The sequence below is a fragment of the Wolffia australiana genome, chromosome 1 (assembly GCF_029677425.1).
Source record: "Wolffia australiana isolate 7733 chromosome 1, ASM2967742v1".
Lineage (NCBI taxonomy): Eukaryota > Viridiplantae > Streptophyta > Magnoliopsida > Alismatales > Araceae > Wolffia > Wolffia australiana.
In genome coordinates this window covers 16,680,001-16,697,876 of record NC_135835.1, presented here as the reverse complement: position 1 = coordinate 16,697,876, position 17,876 = coordinate 16,680,001, and the positions used below count along the sequence as shown (strand labels likewise).

The 17,876-nt window shown below is 40.4% G+C and overlaps 2 protein-coding genes across 2 annotated transcripts; one reads left to right on the top strand and one right to left on the bottom strand.

Annotated features, from left to right (window-relative positions):
- The first annotated feature begins 11,696 nt into the window (after positions 1 to 11,696).
- Positions 11,697 to 13,745, top strand: LOC144708636 (uncharacterized). Its single transcript, XM_078582053.1, has 5 exons — positions 11,697 to 11,911; positions 12,245 to 12,408; positions 12,579 to 12,665; positions 12,740 to 12,898; positions 13,537 to 13,745. The coding sequence occupies exons 1-5, from the start codon at positions 11,806 to 11,808 to the stop codon at positions 13,642 to 13,644; spliced, it is 624 nt and encodes a 207-aa protein (XP_078438179.1). The 5' UTR covers positions 11,697 to 11,805; the 3' UTR covers positions 13,645 to 13,745.
- LOC144708629 (putative serine/threonine-protein kinase PBL18) lies at positions 13,631 to 17,231 on the bottom strand. The gene is made up of 6 exons (XM_078582042.1): positions 17,048 to 17,231; positions 15,850 to 16,169; positions 15,173 to 15,308; positions 14,969 to 15,105; positions 14,772 to 14,895; positions 13,631 to 14,212 (listed from the first exon to the last, which is right to left on the bottom strand). Exons 1-6 carry the CDS (start codon positions 17,214 to 17,216, stop codon positions 13,851 to 13,853), a joined length of 1,248 nt encoding a protein of 415 aa, XP_078438168.1. The 5' UTR covers positions 17,217 to 17,231; the 3' UTR covers positions 13,631 to 13,850.
- Positions 17,232 to 17,876: the final 645 nt, after the last annotated feature.

Sequence of the window (17,876 nt, the reverse complement as noted above, 5' to 3'; positions counted from 1 at the left end):
ACAACACGTGACTTCTACGCTCCCAAATACACTAACTACGCTCCCAAATACACTGACTACGCTCCCAAATACACTAACTACAACACGGGACTTTGTTCACGTAAATGAAATTTGTATTTACTCTTTAATTCAGTTAACTCAAATTTATTATTATTTTTATGAAATACATCACGTAATTCTGTTCACTTAAAATAAAAATTGTGTTCACTTCTTAATTCAATTAAAAATTATTTATTACTATTTTTTACTGTTTCTGATAACTACAACACGTTAGTTAATATTTTTGTTACCTACATCTATGCTCCCAAATACACTAACTACAACACGGGACTTTGTTCACGTAAATGAAATTTGTATTTACTCTTTAATTCAGTTAACACAAATTTATTATTATTTTTATTAACTACAACCCGTAATTCTGTTAGCTTAAAATAAAAATTGTTTTTACTTCTTAAATCAATTAACAAATATTTATTAATATTTTTATTAACTACATCACGTAATTCTGTTCACTTAAAATAAAAATTGTTCTTACTTCTTAATTCAATTAAAAAAAATTTATTAATATTTTTTACTGTTTCTGTTCAGTACAACACGTTAATAAATTTTTTTGTTATCTACATCTACACTGCCAAATACACTAACTACAACACGTGACTTACTTCTCTTAAAGTGAAAAATCCATTAATTTATTAATTCCACTAACTAAATATCAAATGCCATGAATTTTCCCAAGATAACATTAAAATTTTTAGTATTTTTATTAACTACAACCCTTAATTCTGTTAGCTTAAAATAAAAATTGTTTTTACTTCTTAATTCAATTAACAAATATTTATTAATATTTTTATTAACTACATCACGTAATTCTGTTCACTTAAAAATAAAAATTGTTCTTACTTCTTAATTCAATTAAAAAAATTTATTAATATTTTTTACTGTTTCTGTTCAGTACAACACGTTAATAAATATTTCTGTTATCTACATCTACACTGCCAAATACACTAACTACAACACGTGAGTTTGTTCACGTAAATGAAAATTGTATTTACTTTTTGATTCAATTAATACAATTTTATTATTATTTCTATCAATTACAACCACACTCCTTAAGGTCGTTTTGAAATGTTAACATCGTTATTAATGGGCCACGGGGCGGCTCAAATGCGTTTCAATTAAAAAATGGGCCGCCCGTACTTATACTCTCCCGGAATTTAAAAGTTTCCGGTATGGGATAGCAAAAACTGTACAAAGAATTCACCGGATATCGATTTTCGATATCCGGATATCGAAAACCGATATCTGGATATCGAAAATCGATATCCGGCATCCGAGATCCGCCACGTCCCTACCCCTCCGATATCTGATATCGATATCCGTCCACCACCTGAGGGACGGATATCGGCCGATATCCGATATCCGAGATCCTATACCGTCCCTCTTTAGTCCGGATATCGGATATCGGTTGTCCGATATCGGATATCGGACGGATATTGGGACGGGCGAACCCTACACCACGGTTAGCCGAGGCTGGATGCTGAGGCAGTCGAGGAGTGGACACGGAGGTGGGCGAGGGGCGACCGCATGGCAGTTGAGGGGCGGTCGAAGAGATAACAGGGTTGGTCGCAAGGCGGTCAAGGGAGGAGACCGAAGGGGCGGCCACGTGGGTGGCCTAGGCGTGGCCGCGGGGCATCCAAAGGGAGACCGTGGGGCGGCCGCAAGGTTGGCTAGGGCCGACCGAGAGAATGGCAGCAGGACAGTCGAGGGGCAGCCTTGGGGAGGGCGGCCTCAGGTCAGTCGTGGGGCTACGGCCTCTAGTGGGCAGTGAGGAGATGGCCACCAGTCAGTGGTGGGGGCGGCGGGTTGGCAGCCTCAGTTTGGCCGAGGCGGGGCGCAACAGCCTCAGGTCGGCGGTGGGGTGCGGTAGCCTTTGGTCGGTCACGGGTCGTAGCGGCCTCCGATCGGCCATGGGTCGTAGTAGCCTGAGGTCGGCCGCGGGGTGCGGTGGCCTCGAGTCGGCCGCGGGGAGGGGGGCATCGTTCTCAGGTCGGCCGTGGGTGTGGCGGCCTAGGGTCGGCGGTCGCGGTGGGCCTGGGCGGCCGCTGGCGGCCTGTGTAGCTGGTGGCGGCTCTAGGCGGCCGCGGGCTGCGCTAGGCGGCCGCGGGCTGCGCTAGGCGGCCGCGGGCCGCGCTAGGCAGCCTCAAGATCGGGGTCTAGATCTCCGGCGAAGGTGGCAGCGCCAGCAGTTTTTGGCAAAGACGGCGGCAGTTTTTGGCGAACCCAAGGATTTTTTCTCTCTCTTAACTTTATAGTGGCATTTTCATACATATGATGAAAATTAAAAAACCCTAAAAAATACAGAATAATCACTAAAAAAGCACATTTTCAATATTTTCTTCTCTTCTCTCTTCCTATGGGCAGGCCCCACCTTTTATAGGGGCAATTATGGGCCTCCCCTTAAAAATAAAGGGGAGAAGGCCCAATTAAGAGTAATTGGGGCTCCCCAATAGAAGAGAGAAACCTACTAACACGCCAACACATGGACTCACACACGCGTAAATGTGTCGGTCCATACAGCGGTCCAAATACGTGGGAATAAAGAAAACACACACATACGCAACCGAAATACAAAGCCTTTTAAACAAAGAAAACATAAGGAAAGATAGCGTCAAACCTTTGTGGCCGTTGACGAGGCCGGGTACTCCGAAGGGTGAGTCTCATGCATGAGCTCTCGCTCGATGAACTGGTTCAACGGGGTCTTCGAAGATGGATGGTCCCCCATCACTTCCTCTCCTTTCGGCTCCTAGCTCATCCTTCCCTGAGCTCCCTACTGAAGACCAATCTGCTCCTCCTCTAGTCCGCCTTCCAATGATCTTCATCTTGTGATCGCTCTTCGGAAAGGTACATGCTCTTGTACTCTACATCCATACTCTAATGTGGCCTCATATGCCAGACTGTCTGCTCCTTATCGGGCATTCGCTGTGGCCTAGGCTGAGAAATCTATTCCTTCATCTCCTGAGGCCGCATTATTGATTCCCCACTAGAAAACTGCTATGGATGAAGAGTATTCGGCTCTTGTTCGTCGGGGTACGTGGGAGCTCGTCGATCGATTGACCTCTACAAATGTTGTCAGTTGTCACTGGGTGTTCACCCTTAAGTAAAATCCTGATGGCACTTTTTATCGGTACAAAGCATGGTTGGTTGCTCGGGGTTTCTCGCAGGTTCATGGCATCAACTATGAGGAAACCTTCTCTCCAGTGGTTCAGCGGAATTCTATCAGTATTCTTCTTTCCATGGTGGTCAACCATGACTGGCAACTGCACCAACTTGACGTCTCCAATGCATTCCTATTTGGCGATCTCTCTGAATGTTTCTATATGGATCAACCTCCTGATTTTTCGGTTGAGGGGGAACATGATAAGGCATGTCTGCTTCACCAAGTCTGTGGTTGTGGTTTGAGAAGTTCAGTGAACTCATCTCGACGTGTAAACTGGTGGCTTGTGATGTGGAGCCCACTGTCTTCCGCAAGACTGCCTCAGTTGGCTGTATTATTCTCGTCGTGTATGAGGATGACATGATCATCACAGGCAGTGATCATGCGGGCATTCAGCAAATCAAGACCTTCCTGCATCAGCATCTTGACAATATATACTTGATATTTTGCAAGAAGCTGATCTATCTGGATGCAAGCCATATGCATCTTTGATGGATAGCAAGCCTCAGCTTTGGAGTACTACATCTCTACTTTATACCCATCCAAACGGTATCAACGCCTGGTTGGGAAGCTTATCTATGCTACGCTGACTCAGCCTGACATCTCTTTCACCGTAAATGTTCTGAGCCAGTTTATGCATACCTCTCGAGAGGTTCATTGGGAGGCTACTCTACGTCTGGTTGCATATCTTAAATATGCCCCAGGACGAGGACTTATCTTCCGACGTCATGGTCATCTACAGGTCATCAGGTACTCTGATGCCGGGTTTTCTGGCGATTGGCAGGACCGCAAGGCTACAACTAGCTATTGCGTGTACATGGGTGGTAATCTCGTAATTTGGCGAAGTCACAAGCAATCTGTCCCATAGATATCCAGTGTCGGGGAAGAATTTTGAGAAATGGCAGAAATGTCTTCCGAGATGCTATGGGTATGCAACTTCTAATGTGAACTGAGTTTTCTGGTTAAAGAAGCTATGCCGATGATGTGTGACAATCAGGCAGCCATGTTCATTGCCAACAACCAGACCTTTTCTATGCTTACAAACCATATCAAAATTGATTGTCATGTGATTCACCACCGTATTGTCGCAGGATTTATTTCCACACCGTATGTGGCGTCTGCAGATCAACTTGCAGATATATTTACTAAAGGGCTAAGTGTGACATCCTATGACACCTTCTCAAGCAAGATGGGGCTATATGACATCTACGCTCTAGCTTGAGGGGGAATGTGAGAAGAGGTTGCTGATGGTTTGAGTATATTTATTGAATTAATTTTGAATAAATATACTTCATTAAAATATTTAATCATTAAAAACATAAGTAAAAATCCCACTGATAAATTAAACTTAAAATTTACTTCTCAATACTTGCTTCATGTGGATTGAAACCTTACTTGCTCTATGATTGGATAATCAGAAGCTTAATAGAATTATTTCACTCCAATCTCTGCTATATCATTTGGCACTATTGCCATGGAGCAAGTGTCATTGAGTTAGTAAATTTGATTTTTATTTTCTTACTTTCCTTTCTAGTTATAGAAAATAACTAGGAGGCCGAGAAATGATAAAAAATGAGGTCAATCCATGGTCAACCTGAGATTGGGAAGCTAAAAACTCTTTGGGCATGTATTCACCTAGATCAAAGTAGATCTAAATTTGAGCATCTTGAAATACCATTTTGACTTAATGAATGAAATTGAGATATCTGACTTTGTAAATAAGGTCAACAAATCAAACATTCAAATTGGACCTAAAAATTGAGTGGTGCAACTCTACACTAATTTCTTGAAGAAATTCCCTTTGCTTGGATCCATTAGAATATCTTTGATCAGTAAAATTAGTTGACTAAGATTATGTTTTGGAAATGATTGACCCTGAATAGTCAAATTCCAGTTTGGAACATTATCTCAAAGACATAGCTATAAATATCATATGAGATGCTTTAACCCATTAAACACCATCACAATTCTAATTTCTATAAATACTTTACATTTAAGTCAATTATGGCTAGTTACAAATTCCAAAAATGCATAAAAAGTGATGTTCGTGATGATATCCAGAAATATCAAAATATTATAGTTAATAACATGTTAGTCTTTTTTTAACACATAAATTTACATATAATTCATGGAATTACAGAAAAATTTATCACGTCATCCTTCACCACTACCCTAGACAAGGGTGAAATGACTCTTCTTCCTAGAGTCAATCTCCTTGGAATCCAAGGGCGGGTGATCAAATATTTAAAAACTCAACCATTTTTCTGCCTATTAATATATCTCAGCTAGGACTCTTAAGTTGCAGTCAATACAAAGCCCTCTAACAAAGCAAGTGATGATGAAATACCGTGAACACGGGTTAAATTGGCGTTTTAAAATATTACCTGCTTTCTTTTGCTACATTGAATTTTTAGATTCCTGGTTTAGCAATAACTACTCTTCTCACTTTGAGACAACTTTAACCCTAGTTTGGGAACCAACTTTTTTGGTTCTGTAATAGAGCCAAAAGAGTCAGTTTTACACAGGATGATCTATAGCTTAAAGCCAATAGTTTGTCTAAGTTACATATCACACTCTTGTCCCACAATGCTATCTAAATATCCCACCAATAGAGACATCTTCAACTCTTCCCTTGAGTTGTCTCCACAAGAACCTTTAACTGCTCCTTTCTTCTGGAGAATGTTAACATGTCTCTGAAGATCATACATATCCAATATTCGGTCTATACTATCCTAGATAAGTCTCTCCAACCTTGATGCTTTAACATGAAATGTTAGTATTGTAGTACATTGATATAACTATCTTAATTTTATCCTATGACATGTCAAAATGTTTCTCCTAGAACATGACAACTTAATTGAGGAAAAACTTTCTGCCACTAACTATTTTTAATAAATAGATGATTCTCTTTTCAAAAATTTTAATTAGAAGCAATTTTTTATAGTGTGGCAAGTTAAATGAAAGATATTTCAGAAATGATTCAAAGATCTCAAATTCCAATACAAATTTGAATCAATATTGAAGACCAATTTTCAAAAAGATAGCGATTCGAATTTCTACAACAGTATAAAATTTCAGGTAAATTTCTGATTTGGTACCTTAGAAAATATTCCAGGTACACAAAATTGTAAAAAAATTTCCAAAGCTAATTTCAGATTAAAATATGGCTTAATTTTTGCATAACATCAATCATGTATATAGATATCTAAATAAGACAGATTCACAAATCAGTTTGTTTTTAGAGATTTAAATGATTATTTTCTCTAGGAAAATAATAAAAAAGTTGATGTATGCTATGCGAATAATATTACAGAATGCAGGAAAAAATTTATCTATTAAATAAAGTTTCAGGAGAAAATTATATCATATTTTATTGATAAGTTTTCTGATGGATAGAGAGGATCAAGAGATAGGACTCTAATCTTTGACCGGATCCGATGCGATTATATATATTATCTAATTTTTAATTAACTTTTATAGTGATGCGGCATTCATGAAAGCAGAGGGAACATATCATAGGTTTCTCCTGGACATGTTCTAAATGCCCCACAAACCTAGTAAGGAATTTTGAAAGAGAAAGGTACTTAAGGGAAAAAGTGAAAACACATCTTTAAAACATTAATTAATTTTATGCAATCTTGGGTCATTAAAATAAACATTAATGCTTTGGTGTTCATCGTTCTCTCTCACAAAAATAAATGTCCTATTTAATGCTTCTTATGGGATGAATTAGGGTACCTTTCCCAAGTCCCAAACCTGATCTCAAGGCGCCATCACCTATAAAATGTTGAAAACATTACACCAGAGGAAAAGAAAAACAAAAAAATAGCTAATTCTTCAAGCAATCACCTTTGTGATAGAAGTGAGGATCTTTTGAGGCCATCATGGAGAGATATTGAAGTTCTTAAAGGACACATTCAAGGCTCGTCCATACTTCCATTCTAGTGTACACAAAACCTTTTTTCATGCCTTTATTGAAACCCATTCATTGAGGAGGCTTGATGTGGATGAGGAAAAGGGAAGGAAAAGAGGTTAGCATGGAACTCACTCCAAGTGGAGGTGAATGGGTCATCCCTCTTTTCTATTTTCAGTTTCATTGATCAGAGATAAATAAATTTGAGGAGTGAGAAGGACATTGGGAGAGAAATTGAGAGAGAGAGGATAAAGTTGTGAAGAGGGGGATATATTGAAAAGATGAATTAGAAAAGACAAAGGAGGGATTTTGAAAGATTAGAGAGATGACTAAAAATGATAGATAGATGATGAAAAATTAAATAAAAGGGCGAGAGGTTTAATGATTGAAATAGAGGGAGCGAGAGAGAGAGAGAGAGAGAGAGAGAGAGAGAGAGAGAGAGAGAGAGAGAGAGAGAGAGAGAGAGAGAGAGAGAGAGAGAGAGAGGGAGAGAGAGAGGGAGAGAGAAAGAGAAAGAGAAAGAGAAAGAGAAAGAGAGAGAGAGGGAGAGAGAAAGAGAAAGAGAAAGAGAGAGAGAGAGAGAGAGAGAGAGAGAGAGAGAGAAAGAGAGAGAGAGAGAGAGAGAGAGAGAGAGAGAGAGAGAGAGAGAGAGAGAGAGAGAGAGAGAGAGAGAGAGAGAGAGAGAGAGAGAGAGAGAGAGAGAGAGAGAGAGAGAGAGAGAGCAAACCATGGATTAATGATTGAAATAGAAGGTTGTTTGATATGGATCACGGAGTGAGTGAATTAAAGGTTGATTAAGAGAGAAAGAGGGAGAGGCTATTGAATGTCGATATAGATAAATGTGGATTTTTAGTGGGTCATTCTATAAGTGTTCTTTAGTGGACTTGAATCTTGGTGGATCATTATCTAACTGATCTTTAATACACTTAAAACTTAGTGAGCCATGCTATAAGTGATATATCATGGACCTTATTCTTATTGGGACATTCTAAAATTAAGCTTAGAGGGATTTACCAAGAGTGATCTTTAGGGGGCCTTATATTAAATATTCTTAGTCTCGCTTATCCCAAGTGGCTCTTATTGAGATCTATATTCAATCATTCTTAGTAGGCTTGACTCATTAGAAGAATTTACTCACTTTGGTTTGAATGGAACCCATTCGAGGCAGGGGCACATATTAAAATGATAGAAAAGAAGAGTAAAATAAGATCTTAAAGACTTGGATAACTTGAAGAGTTGGATTAGAGGAAAATTTAACGAATTGAAGTGAAAGGCAAGGGTTGAATTGTATTATTTAATCATCTCACATATGTATGATCTTTCATATACTTGCGATTTGCACTTGAAAATCATTCTGAGTTTTATATTTTTCGCACATATATTATCTTTGTGAGTTTCATTTGATTATATCATCACTTGAATCCTTAAGAAAGTTTTGTCGGGTGTGGAAACCTTCTAGACTAGGCCAAGTGGGCAAAGGAAAGAGGTCCTGTGTGGTCAAAAGAGGTGGAAAGCTCACACATCTGACAGCACTACAGAGGCCAATGATATTAAATTGTTCACCTATTTTTTATTTATATTTTCTATCATTTGTATTCCCTTTTACCAAGTGTTTTTTTCTGAAGCGGCATTAAGCTCGGGTTAGGATCTTTAAGAACTATAGGCTGGATATCCCTGTGTCATGAGTAAATTAATAGCCTGAAACCTGTATCGAAATCCTTGTGTCAATCTCCTTGAAACCTACTACAGTGGATAGGTATAAGATCACATTTCTAGGTATATACTTAAATAAAAAGAATTTAAAGCATGATTCCCCCCTCTTAAGCATAACCTAGCCCTTCATAAACTATGTCACACCTCCTTAATGACCATTTAAAGAATATTTAATTCCTGATCACCATTTCCTATGGAGATATTTCGAAATCAGCTCACACCATAAATTATGAGATCATTACAACGGTTTAAAACAAAGATTACCAAGATCAAACATAAGCATTTGAGAGAACTCTACCACTTACTCACATGATTCTACATCTCTAAGGATAACATCAGAAAGTCACAAAATTTGGCTATTTGTGACATGTTGTACCTTGTATGAGGTCACACACTCACTAAAAGAGGACCAATCATCCATATACCATGTCCGTTTTTTTGTGTAGACATAGCTTTCACAATATGTAGAGCTATCAAGGGAAAGACATGCTATAGCAGTGAAAACACTATTAAGGGGTCAATGCCTGATACTAGAACAAAGGAGAAAACAATATCATCTTTTTGATGCCTCTTTTGTATTCCCACACCAACACCTTTTGAGTTAGATCAATAGACTCGTGTAGATCAACAGACTCATCTCAGTGTCTTCATAGTTCAGGATGATGAGCAAAACGTTTCCCTTATATTTAAAAATCAGAAGAGAACTACTGATACTATTGGACGAATGCTCTAACAGAACAACTGCTTTTCCGATGGTAATGCTAGGAGACATGCACGAGATCACAAATACCAGATAAGGATATCACATCCTGTTAAATTATGCTTCTTATCAGAATTTGACTCTGATCAAATCACATTCCCATTCTGATAAAATTTGAATATTGATCATCATATTTTATTTATTCCAGATCATGATTATATTACACACCTGATTAGAATTTTAATCCTACATAAATTTAGATGTGATGAAAATTTTTCTATGTTCATTCTTAAAGTTAGACTTTGATTAGAGTTAAAAATCTGAACATAGTGGAATATTGAGAAGAATATAGATTTTATCATAATTTGACTCTGACCAGAATTGAATTTTCATGACATTCACATCATAATCAAAGCCAACTTCTGGTCAAAATTCTGAAGTCATTTTTCTCCTCACGCCTCCATTTGTTTGTCAATTCCAGATATTGTTACCACTTTTTCCAGATATCATCTTCTTCCCCTGTAACCAATTTTTACAGAAAAAGTATATGATGTGATTAGGTGGGAACATGACGCAGCCTTAGTACACGAATGGTGTAGGAACAAGACTTGAATCCACAAGCCTTGCACTACTGGAAGGAGCCAAGTTCTGAATACACAGAACTAGCTTCTCCGACCTTTGAGTCCACAAGGGGTTTGCTTGAATCCACAAGCAGCTAATCGCTCTCTATCAAAGAGAACACTCTCAGAGGAGAAACAACAGTTTCAACAAGACAATAGATTTAAATAATACTCATTCAGGGTTACATGGGGGCTTTATATAGGCCACAACAAGTGCAGAGTCTTCAATAATGACTATACCCATGACAAGACAAGTCAAAACATTGAGAAATAAAATTCTGACAAGATAGCACAGAGGATAAGCAGTCTAATAGGCTTGAGTAGAGATCGCCTGCAGATTCTGGGGACTGTAGAAGCTGTCAGGAGATATTTGTGTGGCTTGAGAAAATCCAGATGGGACAAAACAGAAGATATGCAGATCTGACAAGTTAGATCTGAGATCTTGGAAGAAGAAGAATCTGTGAGAGGATTTTGTCAAAAGATTCTGTCAGAGAAAATCTTGTTAGAGAAAATCCTATCAGAGAAAATTGTGTTAGAGAAAATCCTGTCAGAAGATCTTTTCAGAGAAAATCCCATCAGAGGATTTTGAGGGGCTTGAGTAATTTTCTGTAGATCCTGTCAGTTCTAGAAGAATCTCCTTCTTGGGCCACAAGTTGCCGATGGGCCTCAAAAAATGAGCTTCTAGGCTACATCAGGACAATACATGAATTTGTAGTCATCAGGTCAGGGCCTGATGAGTTGACCGATTCCTCTTCTGCAATTAGTGTCCAATCCCTCGACCAATTGATTGGATGACAATGGTGATGAGAATAAAAATTTCAATGCTGAACATGATTAAATTTTGTTCAAAGTCGTAGTTTGATTACATTAGATAGCTTATATCACTTTTGATGTTGTACATCAAGATGATATCTAAATAGCTGGTCCTGCTTTTTTTTGTATGTTATTTATGACTCTAATTTAACATTTTTTTCTAATCTTTTAGGTTTCTCATAATGACCATTTGTCACCTATAATTCTCTAAGTAATTAAAAAAGGAGGCCTTTTAATCGCAATACCCAAATGTCATCACCAAATATTAATGCTGCAAAGTAAGGGGCCCTTCTTCCAATTTAAGAACTTTAACACACCATGATATTGGATATCTGATTTCTGACATCTAATACGTAATATCCGATATCAACACGTGCTTGTGCCCCAAGATAGTGATATCCATCCAGTTATCCGATACCTGTTACAATGCCAATATCCAGACCGACATTGAATATCGGCATCTGAAACCATCCATTTTCTAGGACATCAGGATGGATGCCAGAGGGCAAACACTAGTTAGCACTTTGCTGGATTGTTAACGAAAAATCTTTTAAAAAATGGCAACTGGGAAAAAAGTAGAAAAAAAAGAAGAAAAAAAGAAGAAAAATTCCAATTTGAGGCCTCCATTCAGCCCATTCAAGCCCATTATAGTCCAAAAGAGAGCAGAATCGAGAAGGTAGATTTTGTTAGAGGGCCCCCTCGAGCAGTCGGGGGCCACAAGAAAGCTATGATTTTTCTCCATTGTTCTTCGTCGGATAACAAAAATCGAGGAGAACCCAACTAGCCAGAGGCCTCAACCTTTGCTGCGGTAGAACCCAACTCTCCGATTGCCATGGCCATGCGATGCTCTGTTCAGACTCCGGCCTTTGCCTTTTTTGATAATCCGGGCGTCGGGCGATTTAACGGATCTGCCGGTTCTCTTCCTCTGATTTGTTCAGGTAAACCCCATCGCTTCTCATCTCTTGAATATGGCTCTGTTAGATGTCTCTGAGCTATCAATTTTATCTCCGAATCCTGCGCGCCATGCTCTCTGCTTGCTGTTAGATTCTAAATTAGTTTACCGACTCCTTCTGGTGAGATAATTGGAAGAATTGTGCCTCTGGATGAGAGGTATTTCTCGTTTTTGAGAGAAAAATGGGTTCGGCCTAGAATTATCATTCTTTTACCATTAATTAAAGCTCTCGGTTGAAACTTGGTTACTCTCTGGCCGTACCTCAGAGAGCTTTTTTTCTTAACCATAATCTTTTTTTTTGACTGATTTTTCTTTACAGGCAGCCAAAATTTCCTGAGGCAATGCGCAGCCAAGAGATTGTCCTTTTCAGGACGTTCTACTTCTGATTTTAGGTCGCCGAGACGTTCCCTGGAGATAATCAGATGTGAAGGTTCAGCTGGGAACCAGTCTGAGTTGCCGTCTCCCCCTGAGCCGCCTTCAAAGGCATGCCCCCCTGTTTTTAATTTATGTGATTTTAGATCACCACACTCTAAAAATTGAAATTTTTTCAGTTTAATCATGTTTACTCAAAACCCAGTTCTTGTTCTTGTTGATACATCAAGTAGTTAACATAAATCATTTTTTGGTGAAAATCTTTTATCTGTTGTGCTCAGGCATCTTTTGGCTATTCGAGAAAAGATGTGTTACTGATTGGCGTTGGGGTGTGTGTTCTAGGGGTTGGTCTAAAGAGCGGCCTTGAGGTATTACTTTCTTTTACTGAATCTCATGCTGAATTCTTTCTCCCAATTAATAAAAGTCATCTTTTTCGATGCAGTACATTGGGGTTGATCCTCTGCTAGCTGGAAATTACGTTCAATTAATTGTGGTGCTGGGAATGACGGTGGGTTGGATATCCACATATATGTTTAGAGTGGCCAACAAGGATATGACCTATGCTCAGCAGCTGAGGGATTATGAGAGAAAAGTCATGGAGGTCTGTTTCTTTCCCTGATATTTGCCACAAACTTTTCTAATACATTATTTTGTTTTTGTCGCTTCTTTGTAAAAAATCCTGATGCCTAGTTTTTTGAATAGTGAGCTTTTGAATTTTTTCTTGACATGGCATGTACAATTTTTTATAAATTGACTTTGATGCATGTGCGTCTGGGCATAAAATTAGGCACAGTTTAATGTTACTTCAATGTCGTAACCGAAGGACATATTTATTTTAGTGGCCGTGAAATTAACTTAAAATATTTATTTCAAGATCGAGGGAAATATGCGTGCTCAAAATATTGTATTTTGGCGAAGATTGAGGGCATCTGCGTCTGGATTTAAGTTAGCCATACTTTTATCTTTTATCAAAGTCATAACTGAATAACGTGTTTATTTTCATTGCCGTCAGAATAAATTAATGTACTTTTTTAGAGATTAAGCTCATCAGCCTCTGAAGAATTCGTTTATTTTTATTGCTGGAACAATAAATAAATAAAATTATTTCAAGGCGATTTATCTGCTCAAATTATTGCACATTTCATCCCAATTTGACTTTACACTACGGCCTATTTGATGTGTGCTGCACTTAATTTTCTTCTAATTTCGATAATGATGTGATTTTCATGGGTTTTGCAGAAGCGACTAGATGGCTTATCCGAGGCTGAGCTGGAGGCTTTGATGGAGCAAGTTGAAGAAGAAAAGAGACAGCTGGCCGGTGGCGAGAAACCCAAGTCAAAACCATGAGCCTTTCTCAACTCTACAATTCCCATATTGATGTACAGTGAAATTCTCTTTCCATGGACAAAACCCACATCAAGAGCTCGGATATTTAGGCATTCCTAGTACATTTTGCGCTCAATTTCGCCTACAAATATTTTTCCTCAGAGAAGATGATATTGAGGGCCAAAACAAACATATATACCGCCCATGCAGCGCACAAGTAGTCAACTCTAGTGACAAAGTTTTCGAGGAGGATTTTGTTCCACGACAGTCCCTGGCAAGCTCTTCTGCGTTGCCTGTAACTCTACCATGGAGACGAGGACCTCCGCCATGGACGGCCTGAGCTTGGCATCCTCGCGCAGGCACTGCTGGGCCACATTGGCCATGGCCAACGCAGTCTTCTTCATGTACTGCCCCTCCAGCCTCCTGTCCATGATCCTCACCATTTTCCTCGGATCGGACAGAAATGGCTCTGCCCAGTCGACCAGGAACTCTTCCAGGCCTCTCTCCTCTTCCAGCGCCCTCTTCCCCGACATCAATTCGAGCAGCACCACCCCGAAGCTGTACACATCGCTCTTTGCCGACAAGTGCCCTGAAAGAAGTTCGACTCATGAGATGAAACTCATCATTATCATCCAAAAACCCGGCGTTGTCATCTATATTGTGTATAGGCTTGAATAACGATGACAATTTCGTCGTCATCATAATCATCCCCCCCCAGGTGAATAAGCTTTGGGGGCAGATGACAGACTGAAATTGAATGTATGCAAAGGGATGGAAGACTGTTTGTTTTGTAATCCTCACAGAGTGCAGTTTTGTTTTAGTGTAAACCTAGTGTAAATCACTGGCACCCCGAAACATGACAGAACAGGATAAAATCGCAGACATGAAGAGTTCCGTTCCCTTAGGAGGTGGATTGGATAGGATTTGATGGTAGATTGGATGATTGATGACTGATTGGACTTGATGGTGGATTGAATGACTGATGATGGATTCGATTTAATTACTTTCTGTTTGCCATCTGTCTTCAAACCTTTATTTGATAACATCTTATGTTAAAACATAATAGTTTTCTGACCTGGTACTGTTCTGAATCTGAATCTGAATTGACTTTGTAACATGAAGATTCATCTTTATTGAATTATGCTTACCGGTGGCAATGTACTCTGGCGCAGCATAGCCTCTCGTGCCAATGATTCTGGTCGAGACATGGGTCTTGTCTCCGACGGGCCCGTTCCTCGCCAGCCCAAAGTCCGAGAGCTTGGCATTGAAATCCTGAAGAACACCAAACAATCCAGTCTAGTAAAGACCCAAGATCCTCTCTTTGGTTAAACAAAATTGAACTCACCCCGCCAAGAAGAATGTTGGATGCCTTGAGATCCCTGTAAATGACTTGTGGCTCCAAGCTATGCATATAAGCGAGACCCCGGGCGACGTCCACTGCGATGTTGACACGTGTCGCCCAAGAGATCGGCTGTGCTCCCCCTGTATCCCCCAAGTCAACGCAAGAAGATGAAGGCCAAGGGAAGAAACTAAAGGGAAAAGTCAGTACGCTTGAAGAGGTGGTTCTCCAGGCTGCCTCTGGGCATGTACTCATAGACCAGAAGCTTTTTCTCGTCTTCAGAACAGTACCCAATAAGCTTCACCAAGTTTTCATGGCGTAATTGGCCCAAGTAAGTGACCTCCGTCTGACGACCCAACGAGACAGCAAGTTAGAACGTCAAGACTAGAGAACGACCGATTAAGAATTTGACTGATTGAGAGGTTTTTTGAAGAGGGAATTGAACCAGCGTGACGACCCAACAAGGCAGCAAATTAGAACTTCAAGACTAGAGAACGACCGATTGAGAATTAGACTGATTGAGAGGTTTTTTGAAGAGGGAATCGAACCAGCTTGACGACCCAACGAGGCAGCAACTTAGAACGTCAAGACTAGAGAACGATCGATTGAGAATTAGATTGATTGAGGGTTTTTTGAAGAGGGAATCGAACCAGCTTGACGACCCAACAATGCAGCAAGTTAGAACGTCAAGACTAGAGAACGATCAACTGAGAATTCGACTGATTGAGAGTATTTTTGAAGAGGGAATCAAACCAGCAATTCTTTGCGGCCTTGAACGTCAAGACTAAAGAACGACCCACCAAGGCAGCAAGTTAGAACGTCAAGACTTGGGAACGATCAACTGAGAATTCGACTGATTGAGAGGATTTTTGAAGAGGGAATCGAACCAGCCATTCTTTGTGGCCTTGAGTGCTCTCCTGCTTGAGCTTTTTAATGGCGACGATAATGCCGGCGCCTGGTCTTGAAGGCAATAGAGTAGTTTCATCAATCCAGCCTTTGTAGACGCAGCCGAAACCGCCTTCTCCGAGGAAGCTGTCCGGGCGGAAGTTCTTGGAAGCGGCCTTGAGATCGTTGAGGGTGAAGGCTTTCAGGGAGAGACTTAGAGGCGGGTGCGCCGACGACGCGTGGGAGCTGAAATTGCTCACCGAGGACCCGTTGTCCGAAGAGTTGAATCCTGATGATGAATTCTTGGACTTTGACTCGAGGTCTGCATGGAGATCAAGTACACCGACCTTCACAACAGAGAGAGCGAGAGAACGAGAGATAGATAGATAGATAGATAGATAGAGAGAGAGAGAGCGAGAGCGAGAGCGAGAGAGGGCGATAGATAGAGAGAGAGAGAGAGAGAGAGAGAGAGAGAGAGAGAGAGAGAGAGAGAGAGAGAGAGAGAGAGAGAGAGAGAGCGAGAGAGCGGGAGATAGATTGATAGAGAGATAGATAGATAGATAGAGAGAGAGAGCGAGAGCGAGAGCGAGAGAGGGCGAGAGATAGATAGAAAGAGAGAGAGAGAGGGCGAGAGATAGATAGAAAGAGAGAGAGAGAGGGCGAGAGCGAGAGAGCGAGAGAGCGGGAGATAGATTGATAGAGAGATAGATAGATAGATAGATAGATAGAAAGAGAGAGAGAGATAGAGACAGAGATAGATTGAGAGAGAGATAGAGAGCGAGAGCGAGAGATAGATATATAGAAAGAGAGAGAGAGCAAGAGCGAGAGCGAGAGAGAGAGAGAGAGAGTGAGCAAGAAAGCGAGAGAACGAGAGAGAGAGATAGATAGCTAGAGAGAGAGAGAGAGATAGATAGCTAGAGAGAGAGAGAGAGATAGATAGCTAGAGAGAGAGAGAGAGAGACCAGTAGAGAGAGATAGAGAGACCAGTAGAGAGAGATAGAGAGACCAGTAGAGAGAGATAGAGAGACCAGTAGAGAGAGATTGAGACACCAGTAGAGAGAGATAGAGACACCAGTAGAGAGAGATTGAGAGACCAGTAGAGAGAGATTGAGAGACCAGTAGAGAGAGATTGAGAGACCAGTAGAGAGAGATAGAGAGACCAGTAGAGAGAGAAGAGAGAGAGAGCGGAGAGAGAATTACCAGAGGGGGCATGAGAGGAGGCGGCGGGGAGGTCGGAGGGCATGCCGAGGCAGAGGTTGCCCATCAGATATCGAAGAAGGCTCACGATTTCCTGGAGAGGAAACCTGCCTGGATTTGATATTCTTCCGGCTTTGCCACAAGGGAAAGCGTCAAAGCCGAATTTATTCATCTCGGGTGCTATTTTATCCCATCTACGATTAAGATTGAAAGCGACACCTTATGGAAAGATGGCCAGAAAGAGAGAGCAAGAGAGACGGCGTTCATATCAGTTATCAGATATCAGAAGAAACAATCAGTATCCTATTAAGGTCAGCAGTGCAATCCTCTTCTCCGAGAAGAGAGACATTTAACATTTGTAAAGTACTGTTGGGACGAAGAACGTCGTACGAGAAGAGTTCTGGAATGTGGGTTTTGACCTGGTATACCACTCTAGCAGCCGCCTTCTCTCCTCTCTCGCTATCTCTCTCTAGAAATTCAATTGTACATCTGGAAGATAGTTTCACACGTAGAAGTGTCGGTGGCCTCTTATCGAAGACGCTCGTCGCATTCTTATCTCTTTTTCCCACAAAAAATAGCTTAGTTCTCATCTCTTGCACTCCTTTAAGGATACAGTTTGATCGTATAAATTTCCTAGGATGAAAATAAATGGAATTTGAGAACAGCGGAGAAGAGAGATAGATAGACGTGCATGGGCGCATTTCACCGGCGATACTGATTATACATACAGACAAAGCAACAGAAAGACTGAGAGGCAGAGGTTACGATAGATACCCCGATTGTATGGATATGGGGATAGATTGAGAGAAAGATTGACAGAGAGAGACAGAAA